This window comes from Pseudoliparis swirei, chromosome 1, assembly GCF_029220125.1.
Source record: "Pseudoliparis swirei isolate HS2019 ecotype Mariana Trench chromosome 1, NWPU_hadal_v1, whole genome shotgun sequence".
Taxonomy (NCBI): Eukaryota; Metazoa; Chordata; class Actinopteri; order Perciformes; family Liparidae; genus Pseudoliparis; species Pseudoliparis swirei.
In genome coordinates, this window is record NC_079388.1 from 16897687 (window position 1) to 16919507 (window position 21821).

The window sequence follows — 21821 nt, forward strand, 5'->3', positions numbered from 1 at the left end:
GGTATGCTAAAGATGTAGCCTGGTACCAGCCAAACTTAGCCCCGCCCACAACATTTGAGGTCTGGAAGTTTGGTCTGGCACTGCTCCGTTGGGGAGAAATGATCCAAAATCAAAAATTGTTCGGACCAGTCAAATTGTCAGGGCGGACTTTATACGACGATGGATAGACTTAATGATTTATGTTCAGCAAAAAAATGACACAAGTTTAGTTAGGAGAAAATATTTTTCATTATCAAACTAAAAAGTGCAACAAATAAAGTGCTTAAACAGTAGCCTTTAAAGCAAAACAATGGATCAACAAATAAATAAAATAACAAAAAATGAAGTATTAAGAAGGAGATCAGAAGTAATTTGGTTAGTCATTTTTTAGGATTTGTGGGCAAGGTTGTACTGGCCTGTGGCCTTCTTGGAGGCCTTGATGACCGCTGAGGGGGGCTCCCATCTGAAGCAGGGCTCCAGGTCAGCCATCTTTATGGCCATGATGGAGGACAGAGTGCCATCTAATGCCAGGCTATTTCTGGTTTTGTCTTATTCAGTCCCACAACTGAAAACACCCTCTCAGCATCTGCATTCGAATGGGGCAACACCAGAACCAGCTTGGCAACGGCAGCAAGCCTCTGAAATTCTTTGGCTCCTGTTACCTATTGAGAATGAACCAAGAACAAAATGGAAAAACATACCATATTTAATACTGTAAGTATACTGTAACAAACTTTAGATACAACATGCATAGTTTGCATCATGTATGACACAATATATGCATGCATCAATAAAAGCAACAGATGCAGTCAAGCCACACCTGCCAAAAAAAAGACCAAATAAATGTATACCTTATGTTTCCGTGTTGCCATTCCAGCCCAGAAGCTTTCCATATCCGTTTCTTCATGAAGGGAGATTGTTGGCATTGTCTGATAGTTTAAAAACTCCTCACCCAGGTGGTCATGCTCCTCTGGCCCATGGTATGGGAGGAGATGGGGGAACCTATTTATGAAAGTTGAGTTAGAGGTTGTTTAGTTACAGGTATTTTCTCATCAACCAGCAGCAGTTAATATACATGTTTAAGGAAAAGCCATATAAGAATAACTCATGTGCAGTTTAGGAGTGAATATACCTCATCATAAGCATTTTAACTAAGATGGTAGACATTAATTAAAGAAAAAAACTAACCTTTCAACAAAGTAAAGGACATCTTCAATGCCACTTTCAGCCCTCTGCCGCACATCTACACATTTTGAATGTTTGATCACTGGCTCTTCCAGTGGCAGCTTCCTAAGTGCATAGCCCACAGCACTTGTTAAGAAACTTAACACAGCTTCATGGAATGTATCCACCTGCCGTGGTGTGATGTCACCCTCATCCAGATATCTGGTGAGTTTAGCCCTGGTTGTGAACCCAATGTTCAACTTTTTCCCTGTACAGATATAGCATATCAGGTTAACATAAATGGTTTAACACACTGATGCAGCAATATCAGCTTGACACATAGGGCAAGAAATCCAACCAGAAGCTCATTGTTGGGAGGACTACCACAAACCTTAGATCTCTACTCATGAAGTAGCAAAAGGCTAGGTGCAAGGCTACATATAACATTTGATCTATAACATATCACAGTGTATGATCATAATAATAGTCAAACACTAACCTGGCAAATGGTTTGCCTTCTCTTCGTAGGCAATTGCACAAGGCTCCTCATGGCCTTGCAGAGCTGCTGGAACCATAAATCTTGAACACAGCTTGCGTACGAATTTCACCATCTATGACCGACATTTACAGAAATAGTATTAGATCCCTGCAGATATCAGCAAGAAACACAGATGGGAAAACAGCAAGATCCAAACCCACCTCATCATGTTACAAATATATGGCTGACTGCTGTCTCTGGAGAAGCAAGTTGAAGTCAGTGAAGGTTGGTACAGTGGCTTGGTAGAACAGCAGGTACACTTCTGTCATGGGGTCAGTAAATTCCTGCACAAGCCTCTTGAATCTGGCCTGATTTTCATCTTGAATCAATTAATAAATAACAGAAAACAAGAGGTTGTCAATAAGTATGTGACTAACAATCCATGTAGTTGCTGCATAATGAAATTGAAAATTGATGACCATACTTGCAGATTTGAAGTAGCTCGCGAGAGGTTCGTAAAGCCTCAGGATTCTGGTCACACAACGTTCAAGGCTTAGCCAACAAACTGAGCTGTGCAGGAGGACCTCCATGTACTCGGCTTCATGCAGCTCGCAAAACTCTGTTTCAAACATTTAATTCCATATCATATCTTTTCTTAAGCTCTGCATTTCAATATTACACTAAATAGTATCAAACATGCATACCTGTCAGGTATCCTTTACGATTTGTGCTACCTTTGAACCAGTAACCGATGTCCACGACCATGTCCTCCAAATCAAAACCAGACACCTGCAATGCATTAATCAAATCATAACATTCAGTCAATGCATGTAATTAGGATACAAATATAAAGTTACATGTAGAGATAAATTAGGCCTTAACTCACTTTTAAAAAATCCCCCTCCTGCAGCTTTGGCAGTGTTATGTGCCACATGACAAGGACAGCCATGAATGTAGGCATTGGGGTGTTTCTGGAGCACCCTAGAGGCGATTGAATTGTGTGGTCCGATGTTCACAGCTGCATTGTCAACTGAGAGAGCAACGCAGTTCTCCCAAGGGATACCATGCTCCTCTAGGGTGGAGTTAATTTTGGCGAAGATCTCGCCTGCTGTTCCACATGTCTTCCCACTTCTTGTGCACATGCTCAAAAATTGGTGGACAACTTTGCCTCCCACGAAGACCCGGACAGTAAGCGGGTTCATCTTTTGCGCTCCTATAATGACAAGTTAAAGTTATACAAATGCTTATGTTGTTCAATGTTTACACAAAGCAAATGTTTTGCAGAAGAGATAAATAGTTTGGGAAATACCTGTGTCATTTGACCCATCCGTAACAAGGGTGTATGGGCCGTTTTTGAGCTCCTTTACAAGCTCTTGGGTGAAATAAGGAGCCAGCGCTTCGTTAATAATGCAAGATGACTTAGTCCTGCCACACCTGTAATCCTGCGCCATCTTTGAATCTCCAAAACAATCTTTAAGGAGAGGCCCCAGGTGGTCTGCAAAGGCTAGAGGAATGTTATGGACCACCAACCCAGCTGTCAGTTTGACCTCAGCCCTTCTTGTCTGTAAGAAACTGAAAAATTATTAATCTTCCCAAAAGACTATAGTTTATTTCAAATGAACACCTGTGCTAATAGGGAACAGGTAAAAAACACATTCAGCAACTAAGATCTCAAATTAAGAAAATTGGACTGTAATACACTGAAATACAAACCACAAATTAGTCAAAACTATCAACCATGAATTTACCGTATTTAACTAGAACACAACACTCTTGACTGAACCTTGACAGGACTATTACACACATCATACCTTAACCTCTTGTCCAGACATCCCTCCAACAGAGGGAACGGGCATTGTATATGGTGAGATTTTGGCTGTGGACTGAAGAGCTTGTTGCTTTTCTTGGTGGCCTTTAGTTTTTATGTGGCACACTACATCTGTCACACCCTGGTGGCAACATGTGTTCTCAATACGGCAGACTGCACACCAGTAGTGCGTGTTGAGGCTCCCTCTTGTAATAAATGGCCATGTAGAGGTCCACTCATTTTGGAAAAGGGTTCTATATGTTGCTGCTCCAGCCAGAGCACGCCTCTTCTGGCCCTGTTGTTGGATTGGGGGAGTCTCTTCTGTCTGTCCCGCTGTGTCTTCTTCCATCTGCACTGTTGGTTGTTCTATTTGTCCTGTCTGTTGCTCTTCTGCATGTGCTTCTATCGCTCCCGTCTGTTTCTCCTCTTCAGTTTGTCCTGTCTGTTGCTCTCTCTGTCCCATCTCCGGCTCTCTCTGTCCTGTCTGTTGCTCCTCAGTCTGTTGCCCTGTTGTTTCTGTTGTTGGCTGTTCTGACAGTGTGTTTGTCTGTCTTTTCTGACTTGGCTGGTTCTTTAAATAATATAATAGACTTCCTTTTTGTCCTGGGCCTGGCAAAGGTCTTTTACGAGACATCTTTGCTTCCTTAAAGAATTTAAATGGTTTTTAATAACTCTACTCTCATTTACAAAAACATGCCTTATTCAATTGCACAAATGTCCTGTCTTTATGTTAAATTCTTTGGAATACATCTTGCAGTCTACCAAGAAGTTAACAAGGTGCTCTCCTACTGCTTGTTATGACAGCTGAGTTTACATCAACACACAAAATCACACGCACAAACACAACGAATAATTTCTTTCAAGATTTAAAGTTAAAGAGAGTGAGTACTTATTTGAACCACATGTAAAACATACCTTCGTCTCTGCTCCTCCTGAGTTTCTCCTTGGTTGTGTCGTTTTGAAAATCTTCTTCTGTTGCTAACTCCGGGACTCTTTGGGGTAAATAGGATGTGTATGCAGCGAGACTGTGTCTGTCCCACGGCCACTTCAATTAAATAAAAAAAAAAAGTAAGAAGAGGAGTCGGTACACAAACCTTATACAAGTTAATTATTTCAGCATTCAAACAAAACAAAAAATTAAATGTGGTCTCCTAAATATCCTATCTATTCTCTCTCTCTGTGTTTGTTGTGTTATTGAATATCAGATAATCACATTGATTTATTTTGCTAACTGAAAAAAACCTGCTGAGCCATGAAGAATATGTCTGCTCTGAATGAATCGATCCTCCAAGTCACTCAAGACAAGTTCCTCGAGGCACGATCGAGGACGGTGAGAGTAGAAAATCTTTTTGAAGACCTATTAATTAATCCTCAACCAAAATTACACTACACCTCATTTGAAAGCCTTGTTCTTAGTCTTTCACATCCAACCTGGAAAACACTACAGCCAATTCGATTTGTGATTCTGTACCGCCACCAGGTCCATATTCAGAGTTTATATCTGAATTCTCAGAATTTATATCAAGTTTGGTTCTTAAAACCGATAAAGTTATTATTGTTGGAGATTTTAATATCCATGTGGATGTTGATAATGATTGCCTTAGTGCTGCATTCATCTCCTTGTTGGACTCGATTGGCTTCTGTCAGAGTACAGAAACCCACTCACAGCTTTGGCCACACGCTTGATCTTGTTCTTACTTATGGCGTTGACATTGAGCATTTGAACGTCTTCCCACAGAATCCTCTTCTGTCAGACCACAACCTCATAACTTTTGAATTTATACTACGGAGTGTACTCCGTTAGTCAAAAGTTTCTACACTAGATGTCTAACTGATAGTGCTGTAGCTAAATTTAAAGCGATTCCTACTGTATTTGATTCGATACCACGTCTCAATATAACAGAGGACTCCTGGTCTAACTTTAGTCCGTCCCAGATTGATCATCTTGTTGACAGTGCCATAGGCTCTCTGAGAATGACACTGGACTCGATAGCCCTCTGAAGAAGAAGACAGTGAGGAAGAGGAGGTTTGCTCCTGGTATAACCCTCAGACCCGCAAACTGAAGCAAGCGTCACGAAAGCTTGAGCATATGGCGTTCAACTAATCTCGAAGAATCCCGCTTAGTTTGGCGAGATAGTCTTAAAACATATAAGAAGGCCCTCCGTAATGCCAGAGCAGCCTATTACTCATCAATAATAGAAAAAAATAAAAACAACCCCAGGTTTCTCTTCAGCACTGTAGCCAGGCTGACAGAGTCACAGCTCTGTGGAGCCGAGCATTCCTATAAACCTCAGTGGTAATGACTTTATGAACTTCTTTAATGAAAAGATTTTAACTATTAGGGACAAGATTAATAATCTCTTGCCCATAACCAGTGCCAATCTGTCCTCAAGTGGAATGGCCTTGGAAACCGCTGTATGCCCTGGTGTATATTTGGAGGGATTTTCTCCTATCAACCGTGACCAATTATTTTCAACGGTTTCTACTTCGAACACGTCTACCTGTCTCTTGGACCCCATCCCGACGAGGCTGCTTAAAGACGTTTTGCCTTTAATTGGCGGCTCTCTATTAGATATTATCAATGTGTCTCTGCTAACAGGCCACGTACCACACTCCTTCAAGGTGGCTGTTATTAAACCTCTCCTGAAGAAGCCCACTCTGGATCCAGAGGTATTGGCTAACTACAGACCGATCTCTAACCTCCCTTCCTCTCCAAGATCCTTGAGAAAGTGGTGCAAATCAGTTGTGCGACTTTCTACATCATAATAGTTTATTTGAGAAATTTCAATCAGGATTTAGAAAACACCACAGCACCGAGACGGCACTGGTGAAAATTACAAATGACCTCTTAATGGCAGCAGATAAAGGACTCCTCTCTGTCCTGGTCTTGTTAGACCTTAGTGCTGCATTCGACACCATTGACCATGACATCCTGTTACAGAGACTGGAGCAGTCGATTGGCATTTCAGGCACGGCACTAATTTGGTTTAAATCCTATTTATCAGATCGATCTCAGTTTGTATTTGTAAACGATGAAACCTCGATAACCACCAACGTTAATCACGGAGTTCCACAAGGTTCTGTGCTTGGACCAATTTTGTTTACCTTATACATGCTTCCTTTGGGCAATATTATCAGGAAACACTCCATAAACTTTCATTGTTATGCAGATGACACTCAACTATATTTATCGATAAAACCAGAGGAGAGCAACCAACTCTGTAAAATTCAAGCATGTCTTAAAGACATAAAAACATGGATGACCTGCAACTTCTTGATGTTAAACTCAGACAAAACCGAAGTAATTTTAATCGGCCCTGAGCACCTCAGAGATCAATTATCTGGTGATGTGGATTCTGTAGACGGCATTGCCCTAGCATCCAACACCACTGTAAAGAATCTTGGCGTTATCTTTGATCGGGACTTGTCCTTTAACTCCCACGTAAAGCAAATCTCAAGGACTGCATTCTTTCATCTACGTAATATTTCAAAATCAGGCACATCTTGTCTCAAAAGATGCAGAAAAATTGGTTCACGTTCGTTACTTGAGACTGGATTACTGCAACTCCTTATTAGCAGGCTGCTCTAATAAATCTCTTAGGTCCCTCCAGTTGATCCAGAATGCTGCAGCTCGTGTTCTCACTAAAACTAAGAAAAGAGATCACATCACTCCTGCACTAGCTGCTCTGCACTGGCTCCCAGTAAAATCAAGAATCACTTTTAAAATTCTTCTCTTAACCTACAAAGCCTTGATTGGTGATGCTCCATCATATCTTAAGGAGCTTGTCGTACCATATTGCCCCACTAGAGCTACGCTCACTAAATGCGGACTACTTGTAGTTCCTAGAGTCTTAAAAAGTAGAATGGGAGCCAGAGCCTTTAGTTATCAAGCTCCTCTTTTATGGAACCAGCTTCCAATTTCAGTCCGGGAGGCAGACACAGTCACCTCGTTTAGAGTAGACTTAAGACCTTCCTCTTTGACAGAGCTTATAGTTAGGGCTGAATCAGGTTTGCCCTGGTCCAGCCCCTTGATATGCTGCTATAGGCTTATAGCTGCCGGGGCACGTCTTAGGTTGCACTGAGTACCTATCTCCTCTTTTTCTCTCCTTAAGGATGAATTTTCATCTCTCAATCACACGTTACTAACTCTGCTTTCTCCCGGAAGTCCTTTTGACTTTACGTCTCATGGGGTCATCGGACCCTATGAGACGGCATAGATCCTATCTGCCTGATGGATCGTCTGGGTCGTGGAATTCCTGCTCATGACTACGCCACTGTCCTGTTGAGACTCCGCCCCTCCTCCTCCCCACCGCCATCTGCCTGATGGATCGTGGAGGTCTCCATCGTGGAATATGCCTACTATGAACTATTCATACACTCTGTCATATTCATTGAATGTATTTTAACTCTAAATCTGTCCTTCTGTACACATTACATCTATTGCATCTGTCCATCCTAGGAGAGGGATCCTCCTCTGTTGCTCTCCTGCAGGTTTCTATCCTGTTTTCCACCTGAAGGGTTATTTGGGAGTTTTTCCTGGTCCGATGTGAGGTTTTGGGGCAGGGATGTCTATGTGTACAGATTGTAAAGCACTCCGAGACAAATTTGTAATTTGTGAAATTGGGCTATACAAATAAACTGAATTCAATTGAATTGAACATGTTTACAGATGCGCTCCTTAGCGCCATCTATCGTCGGGGAGTTTGAAAAGGAACGAACGCGCCTCTGCCAAAAATCTGAATTTCTTTTGCCGTGAGATATTGGTTGTGTGGCGTGAGAGCGTGTGAAAACATGCAAAAGCGTGTGTCACACGGTCAAACCGTGAGAGTTGGCAGCTCTGATTGTTCCTCATTCTCGAACATTTTCTAAAGTCTCTTCTGAAACGTTTTCTTCCTGACAATCGACGTCAGAAAAGATCTCCGCCTGATTTTAATGAACGCCTGTAAACGGGTTCTCTGACAGCCGTTTTGTCAGCTGTGCTCCTGAAAGAGGAACATACCACTACAGGTGGGGCGCAGGGGAAATGCAGAAAGACCTTTATTGATAACTTCACATATTACACAAGGTCAAAGTACAAAGACATAAAACTAAGTCATCAATAAATAAATGTTGAGATGCCTGTACCTTAGTGTACATGTTTACGTTACGGCATTAACAAGTTGCACCTGCGCATGCGCGACAGCCGAGATTCTTGGCGACTTGCCAGGTCTTACCTCCGTGAGTTTGGCTTTTCTGCTGTTGCCCTTCAAAACAAAAGCTCAACATTGAGCTTTTTTCTTGTCTGGTGGAGCAATCTGGTTTTCTTGAAAGTGATTGCAATTGTATTTCTTCTATTATTTGAAAAAGCATAGATGCAGGAGTCACAAATGGGGAGCTCATATTTATTATTATTATAATTATTTAAATCTTGTTGAAAAAAATCACCAAATCAAAGACCAGGAGCTGGATTACTGACAGACAGCTCACAGACGGCGTCAGACTGTCTGTCTGTTTATGAACTAACTACAAGCTCACAGACAGAGTTCAGTCACAGCCGTCACACTGACTGGAGTCACATGACTTGATGGCATTGTGACGAAGCTACACAGACAGCTGTCTGAAGGTCTGTGGTTTTGGGTTAATCATTATCAAAAAAATTGCCCCCCCTGAGAATTTTTTCAGGAGCCGCCACTGGAACTGATAAGTGCATTGTTACTTTCATATTTGTTCGTAAGCTTCAGAAGAACTGATGAGTGCATTGTTATTTTCATATTTGTTAGTAAGCTTCAGAAGAACTGATGAGTGCATTGTTACTTTCAGACATAACCAGTCGAGCTGTGTCCCCATCTTCAATCGTTGTGCTTGGCTAAGCTAACCGGCTGGAGGAGATAGCTGGATATTTAGTGCTCTAACATGAATATATATAACAACTTGCAATCCTTATTTATGCCAAACAATATCAAATTGTGTTTTTACACATTACCCGTAAATATCCAAACTCCTTCATTTGCAACTGTTTAACTTTCAAACCATTATTTCCCATGTTTGACAGTCCAAACCACATTAATGTCGGATTAGCTTAAACTGTAAAGTGTGTGTGTGTGTGTGTCAGCGTTAACGTCGACAACTAGCACACATAGTTTCCTTGGTGTTAAACCTCAGCGGCACTTTGAGTAGCAGCCCTGTCAAAATATCCCCTCACTGCACTATATGCTGTTTTTATGAATTGAAGAGAGACAGCTTAAGCCCCTTGTTAGCGTAAGCGATAGCATAGCAGAAACTATTCTCCAGTGTCAATACTACCTCCCGAAAGCCTGGCTGCAAGGCAACAAGATAAGCAGCCGTTATTATTTATTGTTTCTGGGAATGCCAGCAGGCAGGTCACAGCATGGAGCACACAGACGGCTCTCTAATGAGAGAAAAAACACTGTTGTAAAATCTTTTGGCAAACTTAGTCATGAAACATAGATTAGGGTGTTAATCGGCCATTATCACTTTAAAGACGGATTATTAAACTCCAAGAAAAATCACCAAAGGCTATGGTCTTAATGAAAAGTTGGAACCCACTGCTTTTGTTTCATATTTAGCAAAGTTGCAGCTTTTGAGTGAAAAATGAGGGGAAATAGTTCTTATGTGCACTTCAAACGCGTGTCACAGCACGCAAGACACGCTCACTCAACACTTTTTTTAAATCAAGCTTCAGATAAAGTGACTACTCAGCACTATTACAGAAAGGTACTGGATGAATACCACGTTCACGTGCCCTCTCAGGCCTCCGACGACTCGACCCAGTCGCGGTCCTTTGGATAAAAAGAGATGCCGTACAGCTGGATCCACAGGAGTACGGTCCTCGGTTTCGCCCAGAGGCTTCCGACCCTCAGTCCCTGACCCCAGTAGGGAGCCTAGAGCCCCGCTGGTAGGATTGGGCATGAAGGGAGATTTTAACAGCCACAATAAAATTGTCCCACATGGCCATTTTAACGTCTCCCTCCCTGGTGAGTGCTGGGAACTCAGGGGAGCCGTCAGGCTGGCAGGGAGGCCCAAAAAGTGCATGTTGACGAAATTCTCTCCACCACAAAAGCTCCCAATGTTTTGAACTATATCACTGGGCTTATATGAACAACAGGTGGGGTGATTGAGATTTTACAAAGAGGCCTACTGTACTGTATTTAATAGACATGCGAATGTCAGCTGGCTGTTCTCCCCCTCCGAGGTTCTCAGAATCTAGTTTGCTTTACAAGGAAACTATTTGCACAAGTTGCACAATCTAATTTATAGATAGTTCCTCCTCCGGTAGTTCTACGGATCAAATACCTTTGTTTTCCTCAAAGATAAAGATAACACAAAGTTATATTTTGAATACTTTTCCTGACTGTAAATTCTCAAATGTGTTCAAAGGTCCTTCAGAGTGCGCTAGCAGCGATCTACACTCACACGGGTCAAAAGGGAGGTCTCACTCGGTGGTAATTATGTCAACGCTCTCAGACGTGTGTTATCGTTAGCCTTCTGTCAGCACCTGCCTGCCCTTCTTTCTCTTTTTCACGAGACTCAGCCTGCCGGGATGCCGTGCGGAAACCCCTCCTTTGCTCTGACGTCGACTGTTATTTCACATGGAGCCCAAAGTGTGCTTGGAAAAAAAGAAGAACTGGTGGCAGCGCTACAAAGGCCTCATTGTTTGAGCCGTCTAATTGTCTTTTCGTGTATTGCCACAGTGAATCTCGCTCACCTGTTCTTTCCATTTGAGATTTTTCCTCTTGTATCCCCCGGCAACCGCATGCAGCTCCATTGGGTGGCATAAGGTCACGGAAAGAGAACATCGAGGAGGGTCATTCAGTTGACCTTCCACGTTTCTCTATTTAAAAACATTAGATGTTTGTCTTTAGCATAAATCATATGTTTTTAATCACGAGTTGAACAGAAAAAGGATTCTTGACAGAGAAGTTTACTTAAAACAATTCTCATAAGTTAACGAGAGGCTTCAATATAATAATAATAGTGAATTCCACGTGAAGCCCAAAAAACTTGAATTGTATTAATAATCACCATTGTCAGGTGGATCTCTGAAGCTGAAGAGCTCCATTGATAGCAAACAAAATGTTCACCCAGCACTGTATAGATCAAAATGATGTTCCAAATTTCATGACAGTCCATTCAATAGTTGTTGACCTATTTTATGCGGCATCATTTGGATTAACGGACAAGCCAGCTAAGCCATATTTCTATCGTGGCTAAGAACTACACAAACATAACAAAGGGCCAACACCCTTGCGCTTGATGTCATAATTCTACGATCCAAACATAGACACTGTAGTTTGAACTCTTAATAATAAATTCTTAATGTCTATTAATCTGCAGCTGAAAATAGTCCGCGAAAAATGCACCATTTATTCCTGTTTTTAGAATATATGCTGAAAACTACAAAACCCAGCTGTAAAGGGAATAACTGAGATTTGTTGATGGAACAATATATTTGTTGGCAGTTTAAAAAAATATATCATACAGAATAGGAACCAATGGGCTTTGACTTGAGACTTATAAAAATATAACAAATTATACAAATATAAAAATATAATGTCAGTATTAGCCGTTACATATGCTTTTTGGAATCAGATAATGTCAGATAAAGAGTCCTGATGGGTCTGAGGTGCACCTGTAATATCACAGGGTGTAAACCCTACCTGGGGTCTTTCCTGATGTTTTCTATAAGCAAACAAAATGAAATGAAAAAATTTGCAAAAGGCAACCGCTATGAATGTCAATTCTGAACTTTAACTTGCTTTTTATAGTTTTCTCGTGAATCAGAGGATACTTGCTTAATTTAGACTTCACCGTGCTCAAAATTAAAAGGTCTCTTTTAAACACAGGCACTTAGATTTAAGGTGTGGAACACTATAACCACTCAAAGTGCTGTCTATATTTGTAACCTGCACTCTACAGACTGCCAGGCAATGTGCCAGCGTCAACATGTTGAAGTTCCATGAAAGATTCCAGCTAAACGACCCATTCTCAAACAAATCCAGCCTCTCCTGGCCTGGTGTGAGCCCCCCCCCCCCCCCTGGCACTGGAGGGGCAATGCGGCTGCATACCGAGTTCCCGTTACTCTGCCCTCTGGACGGATGGGCTTACACTTTGTTTTGTAACTGTATCTTCTTGGCGGCTGGTATTGTGTTTCGCGGTGTCCTGTGTGGGGCCACGGTGTCGTAGAGGGCCTTGTTTCCCGGTAGCACTCTGAGGGGGACAACGGAGAAGCCTGGGAACTGAAACGCAGATAGGCGGCCGCTCGTGGAAACCCTAGAGCGGCTCCCGAGTCGCCGTCTTGTTTTTGTCGTTGCGGTCCACCGGAATGAAGACGAGCGTGTACCCGGCGAAGAGGCCTCTGCGATCGAGCTGTGCACGTGCAGGGTCAAAGCAGAACGCAGCTTTTCTCCGTGGTTTTTCTGGACATGATTGACGGATTGATTGAAAAACTGACTGATATGCAGCTTTATGGAGGAGCTAGCCAGAGTTCAGATATATGCAACTGTTTATTCTTGAGCCAAAGGAGAGTAAAACTTGGTTTTATTTTGGCAGAGTTTACGGCAGTTTTTCCTTTTTCAACCGCCAGCTCGGAGGCGCTTTAACTCGATCATGCCTGTTCACTTATACAGGTCTCCCTTCAGAGAAAACAACTCAAGGGAATCAACCCCACGCAACTGATAATCTGAGCTCATGTGTCACAATAAGTTAATGGTTTTCCAGGACAATAAAGCTTTGTCATCTAAAAGGATAAGTATGCATTATTACCACGTTAGCCTTCTTGTCTCAGCTCGACGTGGCCTACATAAGTGAAATGAACAAGGCGCTCCTCCTAAAGTCAATTATCATTGAGCTCTCAAATTGTTTCTTTTTTGATTAGACGTTTGACAGAAAAACATTTGATTATCATTAATGATGTGTTATTTTCAGCGTTATAATTAAAATTAATGAAGAACTTTGAACTGGTTATGAAAATAAGGTTCAATTTAAAACAAATTGCTCAAGTGAACGAGAGCATCAGGAAGAAGTTTGTCCATTTCTCTCTCCAGTTATTCTTAATCCTTTCAGGTTGCGTGCTAAATCCGATGAAGTCATGCAGGTTTACCAGAACCTTCAGCTCGGGCTCCAGCTGGGCCCTCTGGCAGCGACCAGTCTGCAGTATAGCGGAGAAGGAGGAGAAGGAGGAGAGCCCTGCGCCCACGAGCAGCTGCTCCTCCTCTGGCCCGGGAGCTTCGTCTTCGTCTTCGCTGCTCCTCTGGGAGCAAAACGTCAGCAGCGTGCGGCTGGAGGTCCGGGCCGTAGCGCCGGAGGAAAGGGAGACCCGTAAGAACCGCGAGCAGGAGCCGGTCGGACTGTCGGCCCCTGGAGGGCCCCTGGTGCTCAGAGACACTCTTGTTTTTGTCCACCGGCACCAACACAACATGAACGATTCCCAAAGTAGCTTCAAGCGATATGTATCTCAACTTCTGTCATGTGGAGATCTGCTGCTCTTCTCTACGTCTATAAATGGTGAGTTCTGGTCTCTTATTCAATCAAACAACTTGAGATTCGCGATATGAATTATATCTTATGTATACTATATATGTCTTCTTTTTTTTCTGCAATATTTCTCTGGGTGACAAGGCCCGTCCGGTGCTCTGCTCCTCCCCCAGCTGCCGAGCGGAGAGAGGAATCCCCGGGCCTCGCGACGCGGAGACGCTAACGTCGGGATGCCGTCGGTCTGCGAGGTTGCCGATGCGAGTGAAAGCAGCCGCAAAGCCGACTTCAGTCCACAGTAAATCATGCACGGGAGAGAAGAAAAAAATAGATCGACGTGCTGGGTGATGAAGATCTGGAGCTGAGACCGGGGTATTTCTTGAGGAGTGACCTGGCGTGTCGCTGCTTGCAGCTCTCTCTCTTTCACTCTCTCTCTCTCCGTTTTTATCAGTTCATTTGCAAAAAATTACCATCGGCACTTTTTTTTTATTTTGTGGCTCAGAGATTTCTGGGGAGAGATTCGTCAAACAGCCTGAAGGATGAGTGTCTGTCTTCTTTGTTGACTCTGTAGCTCCGTCTTGGATGTCTTTCTTTCCCGTCACCCCACACACCACCACTCCCTCTCTCTCTCTCTCTCTCACTGTCTCTCTTTCTCCTCCATCTGAACGAGTGCCACTCGCCCACACAGTGAATGCTGTGAGCCACACACACCCGGTGACCCCGCCCGTCCACTGGGCTATAAAAAGCCCGTCACTTCTCCTCCCCAAACCCATGGAAATGAGTAGCACAGCGCCAGCCGCCACCCTTACTTAACCCTCCAGTCTACTTCCTGCCATTTGCGCCACTCTGTATTCGGCCTCTGTGAGTGTTGTGAAACTTTGCATCTATTATGATTTTATGCAGCGTTGTATTTAGCCAAGGCCGCACTCGAGATAGCTCAGCAAACAACCTGTCGGGGTTTTTTTCTCGCTAAGAAAACCAGCGTTCGTCTTCATCGAGCGAGGCTGAAGGAATCCGGTGTGCACAAAGGTTCAAGTTGTGTTCCTTGTCATTTTTTTGTAGTTTGACATGTGGTCAGTCCGTCAACTTCTCTTCCCCTCAGACATAAAGACAAATGTTAGCTTTATTTTCCAGTGGTGGAAGAAGTGCTCATATTTGTTTTATAGGTAAAAGTAGCAGTCAATGAACTCAATGAGCGGAACTAATGTTGCATGATTAAATATTCAGATATTATTGTCACAACGCCATTAGAGTGGACCCAATAGCACGACTCAGGAGTAAGAAAGATTACTGTCTTTGGTTGGAAACAGGCTGGGTCAAAACCGGGAGATCAGTCCAAGAAGCAAACAAGTCCAAAAAGGGGCAGGGCAGAGAATCAGAGGTCAGGCAGGTCAGGAATATACTCTAATAACACTGGAGAACTTGGCACGAAAACACAAGACAACCTGGCAGAGGACAAGTGGAAGTGAGGGAGCTAAATAGTGAGGGACTAATGAGGGGATGGGCTGCAGGTGAGAAGGGCGTGAGGACCAGGTGAAGGGAATGAGGGACTAACGAGGTGATCAGAGGCAGGTGAGGGGAGTTGGACTGACGAGATGGTGTGAGGATGAAAACAACTATTACAAAAAGGAAGGCGTGGAGCTAAACTGTTACAATTATTGCTGATGCATGGAAGAAATAGATTTTTTAATTCCCTTTCTTGGTCGATTTACTCTCTCTTGTAATGCCAGGCAACCAGGATGAATGCACACAACATGTTCCAACACCAGGAGGTTCAACCATCCAGAATATGTCGCAGCCATAACACAGTCAGTATTGTGTCTGAGGAGGAAGTTATTTTCAAAACAAATGCTCAAAATGACAAACTGAAAGAGAAGTAGAGGAGACATAAGGCAACCGGAGCAGTGAGATGGACGTCACCAGAAGATACCTCCAGGAATTCAGCGATAATATACACAACAGTTAAAGAGCTGGGCCGATCCAGCAGGAGGACGGCTATTGTTGGCTTCTCCTGCTGAGACGAAGGCCAGAGCGCTCTACATGTTTCCACATTGCCAGATGTGCCCTCTAGGTGGGGCACGCTTGAGGTTAAATCCCAGCGTTATGGCTCGGCACCGGGAGAATACAGATGTTTATTGATTGGATTGATGATGGATTAATGAAGTCACAAACAAGGAGGAAAACTACAAAAGAAAAGGCGCTGAAGGAGCTGCTAATATCAATTAAATGAAGACTACCAAATAAGAACTCATAACTTTGAGTATTAACAACCTCAGCTATCTCACCAGTCTTTCTCTATCTTGTATATACACTATAGATATAGAAACATAGCGCCGCAACGACTGAGAAAACACAACTCATCTGACAAAATTGCCTCCTCTTGATTGGAGAGCTGGATCACCCTCCCTTTCCTTTCAGTCGGAACACTGGTTGACCGGAACTAAAGCATAGGCATACGAGAATTCACAGAGAATAATACACGGTTTGCCATAATCACCCTAATCCAAAAATATATTTCTTGTGTGCGGCAAAAGACTCTTCACACTGATCTTGCAGCATACACGATGTGCGATGTTTCCCGATGAGCGATGTAGATACAGTGAAGACGAGGAACTCCACGCAGCCGATGCTACGATCGGTTCTCTCCGAAAGCCAAACGCGAGGAGGAATGTTCTCCTCTTCCCCTCCGCTGGCACAGGAACGCCTCATCCGACTTTACTAAGTATCCCTTCTGAGTGTAATGACAGCGTTTCTGAGCAGACTGTGTGCGTTTGATACACTGTGGAAAGACTCCTTACTGTGCATTTGGAGCTCGGATACACAAGATCTAGTCTTTCCTCTGTGGACATACACAGAAAATACAAGTCACGGTTCCTGCCTTTAGTCTCTTTCTTGGTCAGTGTGTGGACAGGTTTATTCAGAGAGGAGTTCATTTATAGAGGGATTCATGCAAAACCCTCGTTAACTGCCAGAAAGATTTATTATTTTTTTTACATGAGGAGATGTGCCCGGACGTTAAAAGAAATTTGGTTTTATTTTTACAGTTTTCACTGGGCGAAAGAAATACAGGCCTCAGATAGTCTCACTAGTTGAGGATAGTAGTAAATATGCATAAATTTCCTCTGAAAGTGAGTTGAGAGGTCTGTTTCAGTACAGTGTGAAATATCTCAAAGTCTTGTCCCGGTGAGGTTGATAGTTTTGGTACCGAGCTGCTGTTCAGAGAACAAAAGCAAAAACCTGTGATCATCGACCAAATCTTGCATGCTGCGTTGAGATGGTGGATTTGTCTGGGTCCACCCGACTCAGCTCTGTATTCACTCTATATTCCCAAACTCTTCTATGTGTTCTCCTTATTGGAAACAGCCCTACATTCCCTCTCCCCTATAATCCATCAACCCTTCATTACCTCAGCCTTATATTCCAACGCTTTGTTCCCTCAGCCGATATCTCCGTATTGTTGGAAACAGCCATGAATTCACTCCGTCCATGTATTCCATCATCTGAGTCGGTAACCAATCGAATTCCTCAAAGCAATGTTCAAACGTATGTTGCCTCAACATAAAAAGAATAGTCCGCGATTTTATTGTCATTTTTTTATTTATTATATTGACTTACTTTACTGAACAACATTTTTGTTGTTGTGTATTGTATTCAGTCAATCATTGTAATAATTCTATTCTATATAATATACAAAACAGAAAGACTGAAAAGGTATAGGTAGAAGCAAAAATGCTTATATATTCCTATCCTAAATTATTATCAAATAAATCAGATAATTTATATAGAATAGAAAAAAAGAATAAGAAATAATATATATTTGTATATTTTTTGTATTCTTTTTCTTTAATTTATTTTAATTATCTGATTTATTTGATTTGATTTTAATCACACTTATAACCCTCAAAAATTATTTTATAAATAATCCTTTTGAAAAGCAAAAATTAGTTGACAAATCCATAAATGATAGGACTAAAATAAACTAGAACGGGCACTCGGTAGAGCCCATACCTTCGCATATCACAAGATTGGGCATTGAATTATGAACATGTTGGCATTAGTTGCATGCCAATTGGATATAAATTAACCGCGCTATGGTAAAAAGAAGATGTTGACCTTTTCATGACCTTGACCTTTGACCCGATCGATCCCAAAATCTAATCAAATGGTCCCCGGATAATAACCACTCATCCCACCAAATTTCATGCGATTCGGTTTAATACTTTTTTACTTATGCGAATAACACGCATACAAATAAATACACGGCGATCAAAACATTACCTTCCGCATTTTCAATGCGAAGGTAACAAATAGAAACACACCACTGAACTTGGGTTGGGTAGATGGGTAGTTTACAGTTGAATAAAATGAACCGAAAATGCTGCTGCTCACGAGAGCGATGAGACTGAACACCAGAACCGTGAAGGAGTGGGCCGTGACACTCGGACCACGAGCCGGAACTGGAGTTATTGTCTGGATCCACCAGGTGAAACCAGACAGCGTTGATGCAGCTCGTGTTCCCTCTCCAGGTGGAACCTAATCCAGCGGCATTGAAGGAAGTTGCTTCTCGTTTGACATCGCGTGTTCAAAGGAATCCGGGAAAACCAGCCAGGTGGCTTTGCGGACCTCCCAAGATGTTTCAATGTTTCACTTCCGCATGTTTAGTTCATTTCTTGTTGTTGATTTTAAGTTTTTACATGCCAATATAAATACACTGTGCCTCTTTTGTTCTACCAACTGGTTCGGTTTGGCAAGGACCTTGTCAAAATGTTTTAACCCTATAAATGATCCACGATCTTAAACTGCGAGTGGTACGATCCGTTGACGTCTGCCTTGTTTCCGGGGGAACCGTTTCTCCCACTGGAAACATCTCAGGAATGAAAATAAAATGATTCTATTATAGAAGTTATCTGCTGGTTCGTAGGAAAAGCCTCAGAGGACGCTCCAGGATCTTGATACGAGGAGGAAGGGATGGGGTTTCTCCCTGAAGATCTCCTCTGGCATGCCGAGACACGCAGAAAGCAGAATTTCACAACAAGTCGACAGCAACCCAGGAGAATTTGGTGAAGTGTGAGCCTCATAGATATGTGTTTACTTGAACTCTTGTCAAGGGAAGGATCTCCATTTTAGAGCTTTTTTTGCACTAAAATAAATCAGATCCGGTTTTGGGATTCTGCAACGCTTTCCGACTGACTCCTCCACGTGGCCCCTTGATGCCTGCTGCCATTGCAGTTTGAGGAAATGTTCTTCTCTCCATCCTGTAACTTGCTCTGCTTGTTGTTTACCAAACTGAAAGGTAAATTCATGCCTAATCTCCTGGGAGAGAAGAGAATCATTCAAATATGCTGTCATCTCTTTTCCACCTGATGATCCAAATAACGTTTCCACGTTGTTTAGTACATCACTACTCACTTATTTGTGCTTGTGAACATCCCCAGAGTCATCATCTCTCCTCTGGTGACTTCTTGGAGTGGGTTATATGTCAAGAGAACACACAGCGACACACACTGTGGCGGAGGTTGGACGAATCAGATCGAAAGGGATGATGGGGAAACGCGCACCTCGCCGATCATGGTTCTTGCATATGGATTTTTATACTTCCTGGTTCATGAAATAAATGAAATTACCTGGCTTATACACACATTGATTTCATGGAATATGTAGAAATTATAGCACATACATTTTTCTTAGAGTTCAGAATGGATATGTTATACAGGCATCTCTATTTAGCTCACTCTTTTTCATTGCTATAACTGTGAAGGAGCCACTAGGGATGTGGGACTGGGTCAGGAAATACCGATGTGGAAGGTAGTGGCTCTCCTTAGGATTCCTCTGGCTGGGAGGCCCTCTCTGGCTGGCCAGGCTGGAATCTAAAAGGCAAGAGGAAGCAAGGCCGGCTAATGTACCTCGTGATCCCTCTCATCAGACTGCTGCAACCTTTCAAAGGCAGGAAGAGAGAGAGAGAGAGAGAGAGAGAGAGAGAGAGAGAGACAAAACCAAATACCATTTTTTCCCAGAGAGGAACTAGGGCTCAGCATTCCTGGCATTGCCACCGGCCTTCAAACAATCCATACTCTATCCTGTGTGTGCTGGGAAAGTGAATGGCCGCAGTGTGTGAGACTCTCACAGGCCCAGTTTGCCCAGCGAAGGGAGAGCAGCCAACGTTGCCAGCACACTCAGAGCCCCCAGACCCGGCCCGGCCCTCTGTCCCCCGGCCCGCTAAGCCAAACACTCACATGTCTGAGGCGGCACTGTTGAGCCACCGCACAGGCCCAACCGCCGCTGAGAACACACAGCCCCCCCCCCCCCCCCCCGGGGCCCAAGGAGAGCAAATATTTGATCAATGTGAGAAAGGCCAGAAAGAGGATGAATGTGCAGAAGTGGTGGGGGGAGGGGAGGGAAAGGTGGAGGGATGCAGGGCAGGCTGGAGATCAAAGGGAGCCACCATTGTATCAATCGCACTTTTTAAGTGAAAATACAACATTAGTGAGATATAAATCATATAGGCAGTTGAATAAAAGATGAAGAAAGAGTTACTTGTCATGTATTGCTGCTATTAAGCAATACATTAAGCTATTAAGCTCCTTTTTGGTTTTTAAGGGAATTATTTATTTAAAAATTCTTGAGTTATAAATGTAATTAAAAACGTATTAATATGGAAGATGTATGTGGTAGTATATATAAATATATTTTGTTTTTTATTTTGTTTATTGTTGTTTTGTTGTTGTTTTATTTTCTTCTTTATTTTTCATTAATTTTCTGATTTATTTTGATTTCAATTTAGGATAGGAATTTATAAGCATTATTTTGCTTCTACCTATACCTTTTCAGTCTTTCTCTTTTGTATATTTTATAGGATAATATTATATTGTATTTGATTTGATTGACTGAATAAAAAAATACAAACAAAAAAATTAATGAAGTCAACACACAGAACTGAGAATATGAGGACATATACAAAATAAAAATTGCTCGAAAGAACGCAAGAAATGTGTTTTGCTCTCTACAATAATTCAGGTGACCTGTGATTGGAGTTTCACTTTCCAAAAATAGAACATGGGAGTTCATTCTCGGCCTTGGAGATAAAAGAAAGGGGCCTACTTACTCACTTCTGGAGCAACCTCCGACCTTCATCAACATTTTTTTTTTTTTTTATCACTACAGCTACGTGTGTTCAACTTTTGTCGCATTTATTTTTGGTCATAACTTGCACATCATCCCCTCTGATGTGACATGATGTGTCGTTAATAATACGCATGGCTTCCGAATAATGTTGGAAATGCAGTAACCTGTCCAGTGTCTGAAGCCAAGCCACACCACTGGTGTACAGAATGTTTCGAGACACACCTTACAGACTAGTTCTAATGACATCTAAATACCAAAATCATGAATAATGAAACAGCGGTTGTCACGCAGTATCAATCATGTTGGACGGAGATCAGTGGTGATGACTCAGCTCATCCAAAAGAGTCTTTGTGTAGGAACTGGCGCACAGGGAAATGTTACACCAATCCATTTTCTAAGATTCTTCTTTTATTTGGAAAACAAGCATGATATCTGATACAAAATCGTTGTGCAAAACAAAAGGATCCCAAATTTAAAGGAATACACGCGTTAGACACGATTGGTAACATGCAGCAATTTGATCACAGACTTTTAGTCGTTGTTAACTGGCCCAAAACTAAACTCAGCTTACTTTATTCGTGAACATGTCCTTTCTGGAGGCCGTTCATCGGGAGCGGGGGGAGTCATCGTGACCGAGCTGACCCCGTTGGGACTGCAGAGCGGTGATGCAGAGACTCTGGAAGCAATCGCTAGCAACCTGTCAATCACAAGGAAACCACACCCTGCAGCATACCCTGCTTTATGGTCGATTTTACTCTAAAGTAAGGACCATAATTTACTAAATAACCATCATGTTGTATT

The 21821-nt window shown here is 42.6% G+C and overlaps 1 protein-coding gene across 1 annotated transcript; it reads right to left on the reverse strand.

Moving 5' to 3' along the window:
• Nucleotides 1-500: 500 nt before the first annotated feature.
• Nucleotides 501-2183, reverse strand: LOC130198188 (uncharacterized). Its single transcript, XM_056421331.1, has 6 exons — nt 2106-2183; nt 1843-2000; nt 1643-1754; nt 1168-1411; nt 831-981; nt 501-641 (listed from the first exon to the last, which is right to left on the reverse strand). Exons 3-6 carry the CDS (start codon nt 1752-1754, stop codon nt 501-503), a joined length of 648 nt encoding a protein of 215 aa, XP_056277306.1. The 5' UTR covers nt 1843-2000; nt 2106-2183.
• Between the last annotated feature and the right edge of the window lie 19638 nt (nt 2184-21821).

Bases quoted from the DNA above. Each gene is read 5' to 3' on its own strand.
- LOC130198188 (XM_056421331.1), bottom strand. From the start codon at position 1,754: ATGGTGAAATTCGTACGCAAGCTGTGTTCAAGATTTATGGTTCCAGCA. The intron at 1,412-1,642 runs GTTAGTGTTTGA...ATATCTGTACAG, and splicing joins GAAGGCAAACCATTTGCCAG to GGAAAAAGTTGAACATTGGG. The intron at 982-1,167 runs GTTAGTTTTTTT...TTTCATAAATAG, and splicing joins GTCCTTTACTTTGTTGAAAG to GTTCCCCCATCTCCTCCCAT.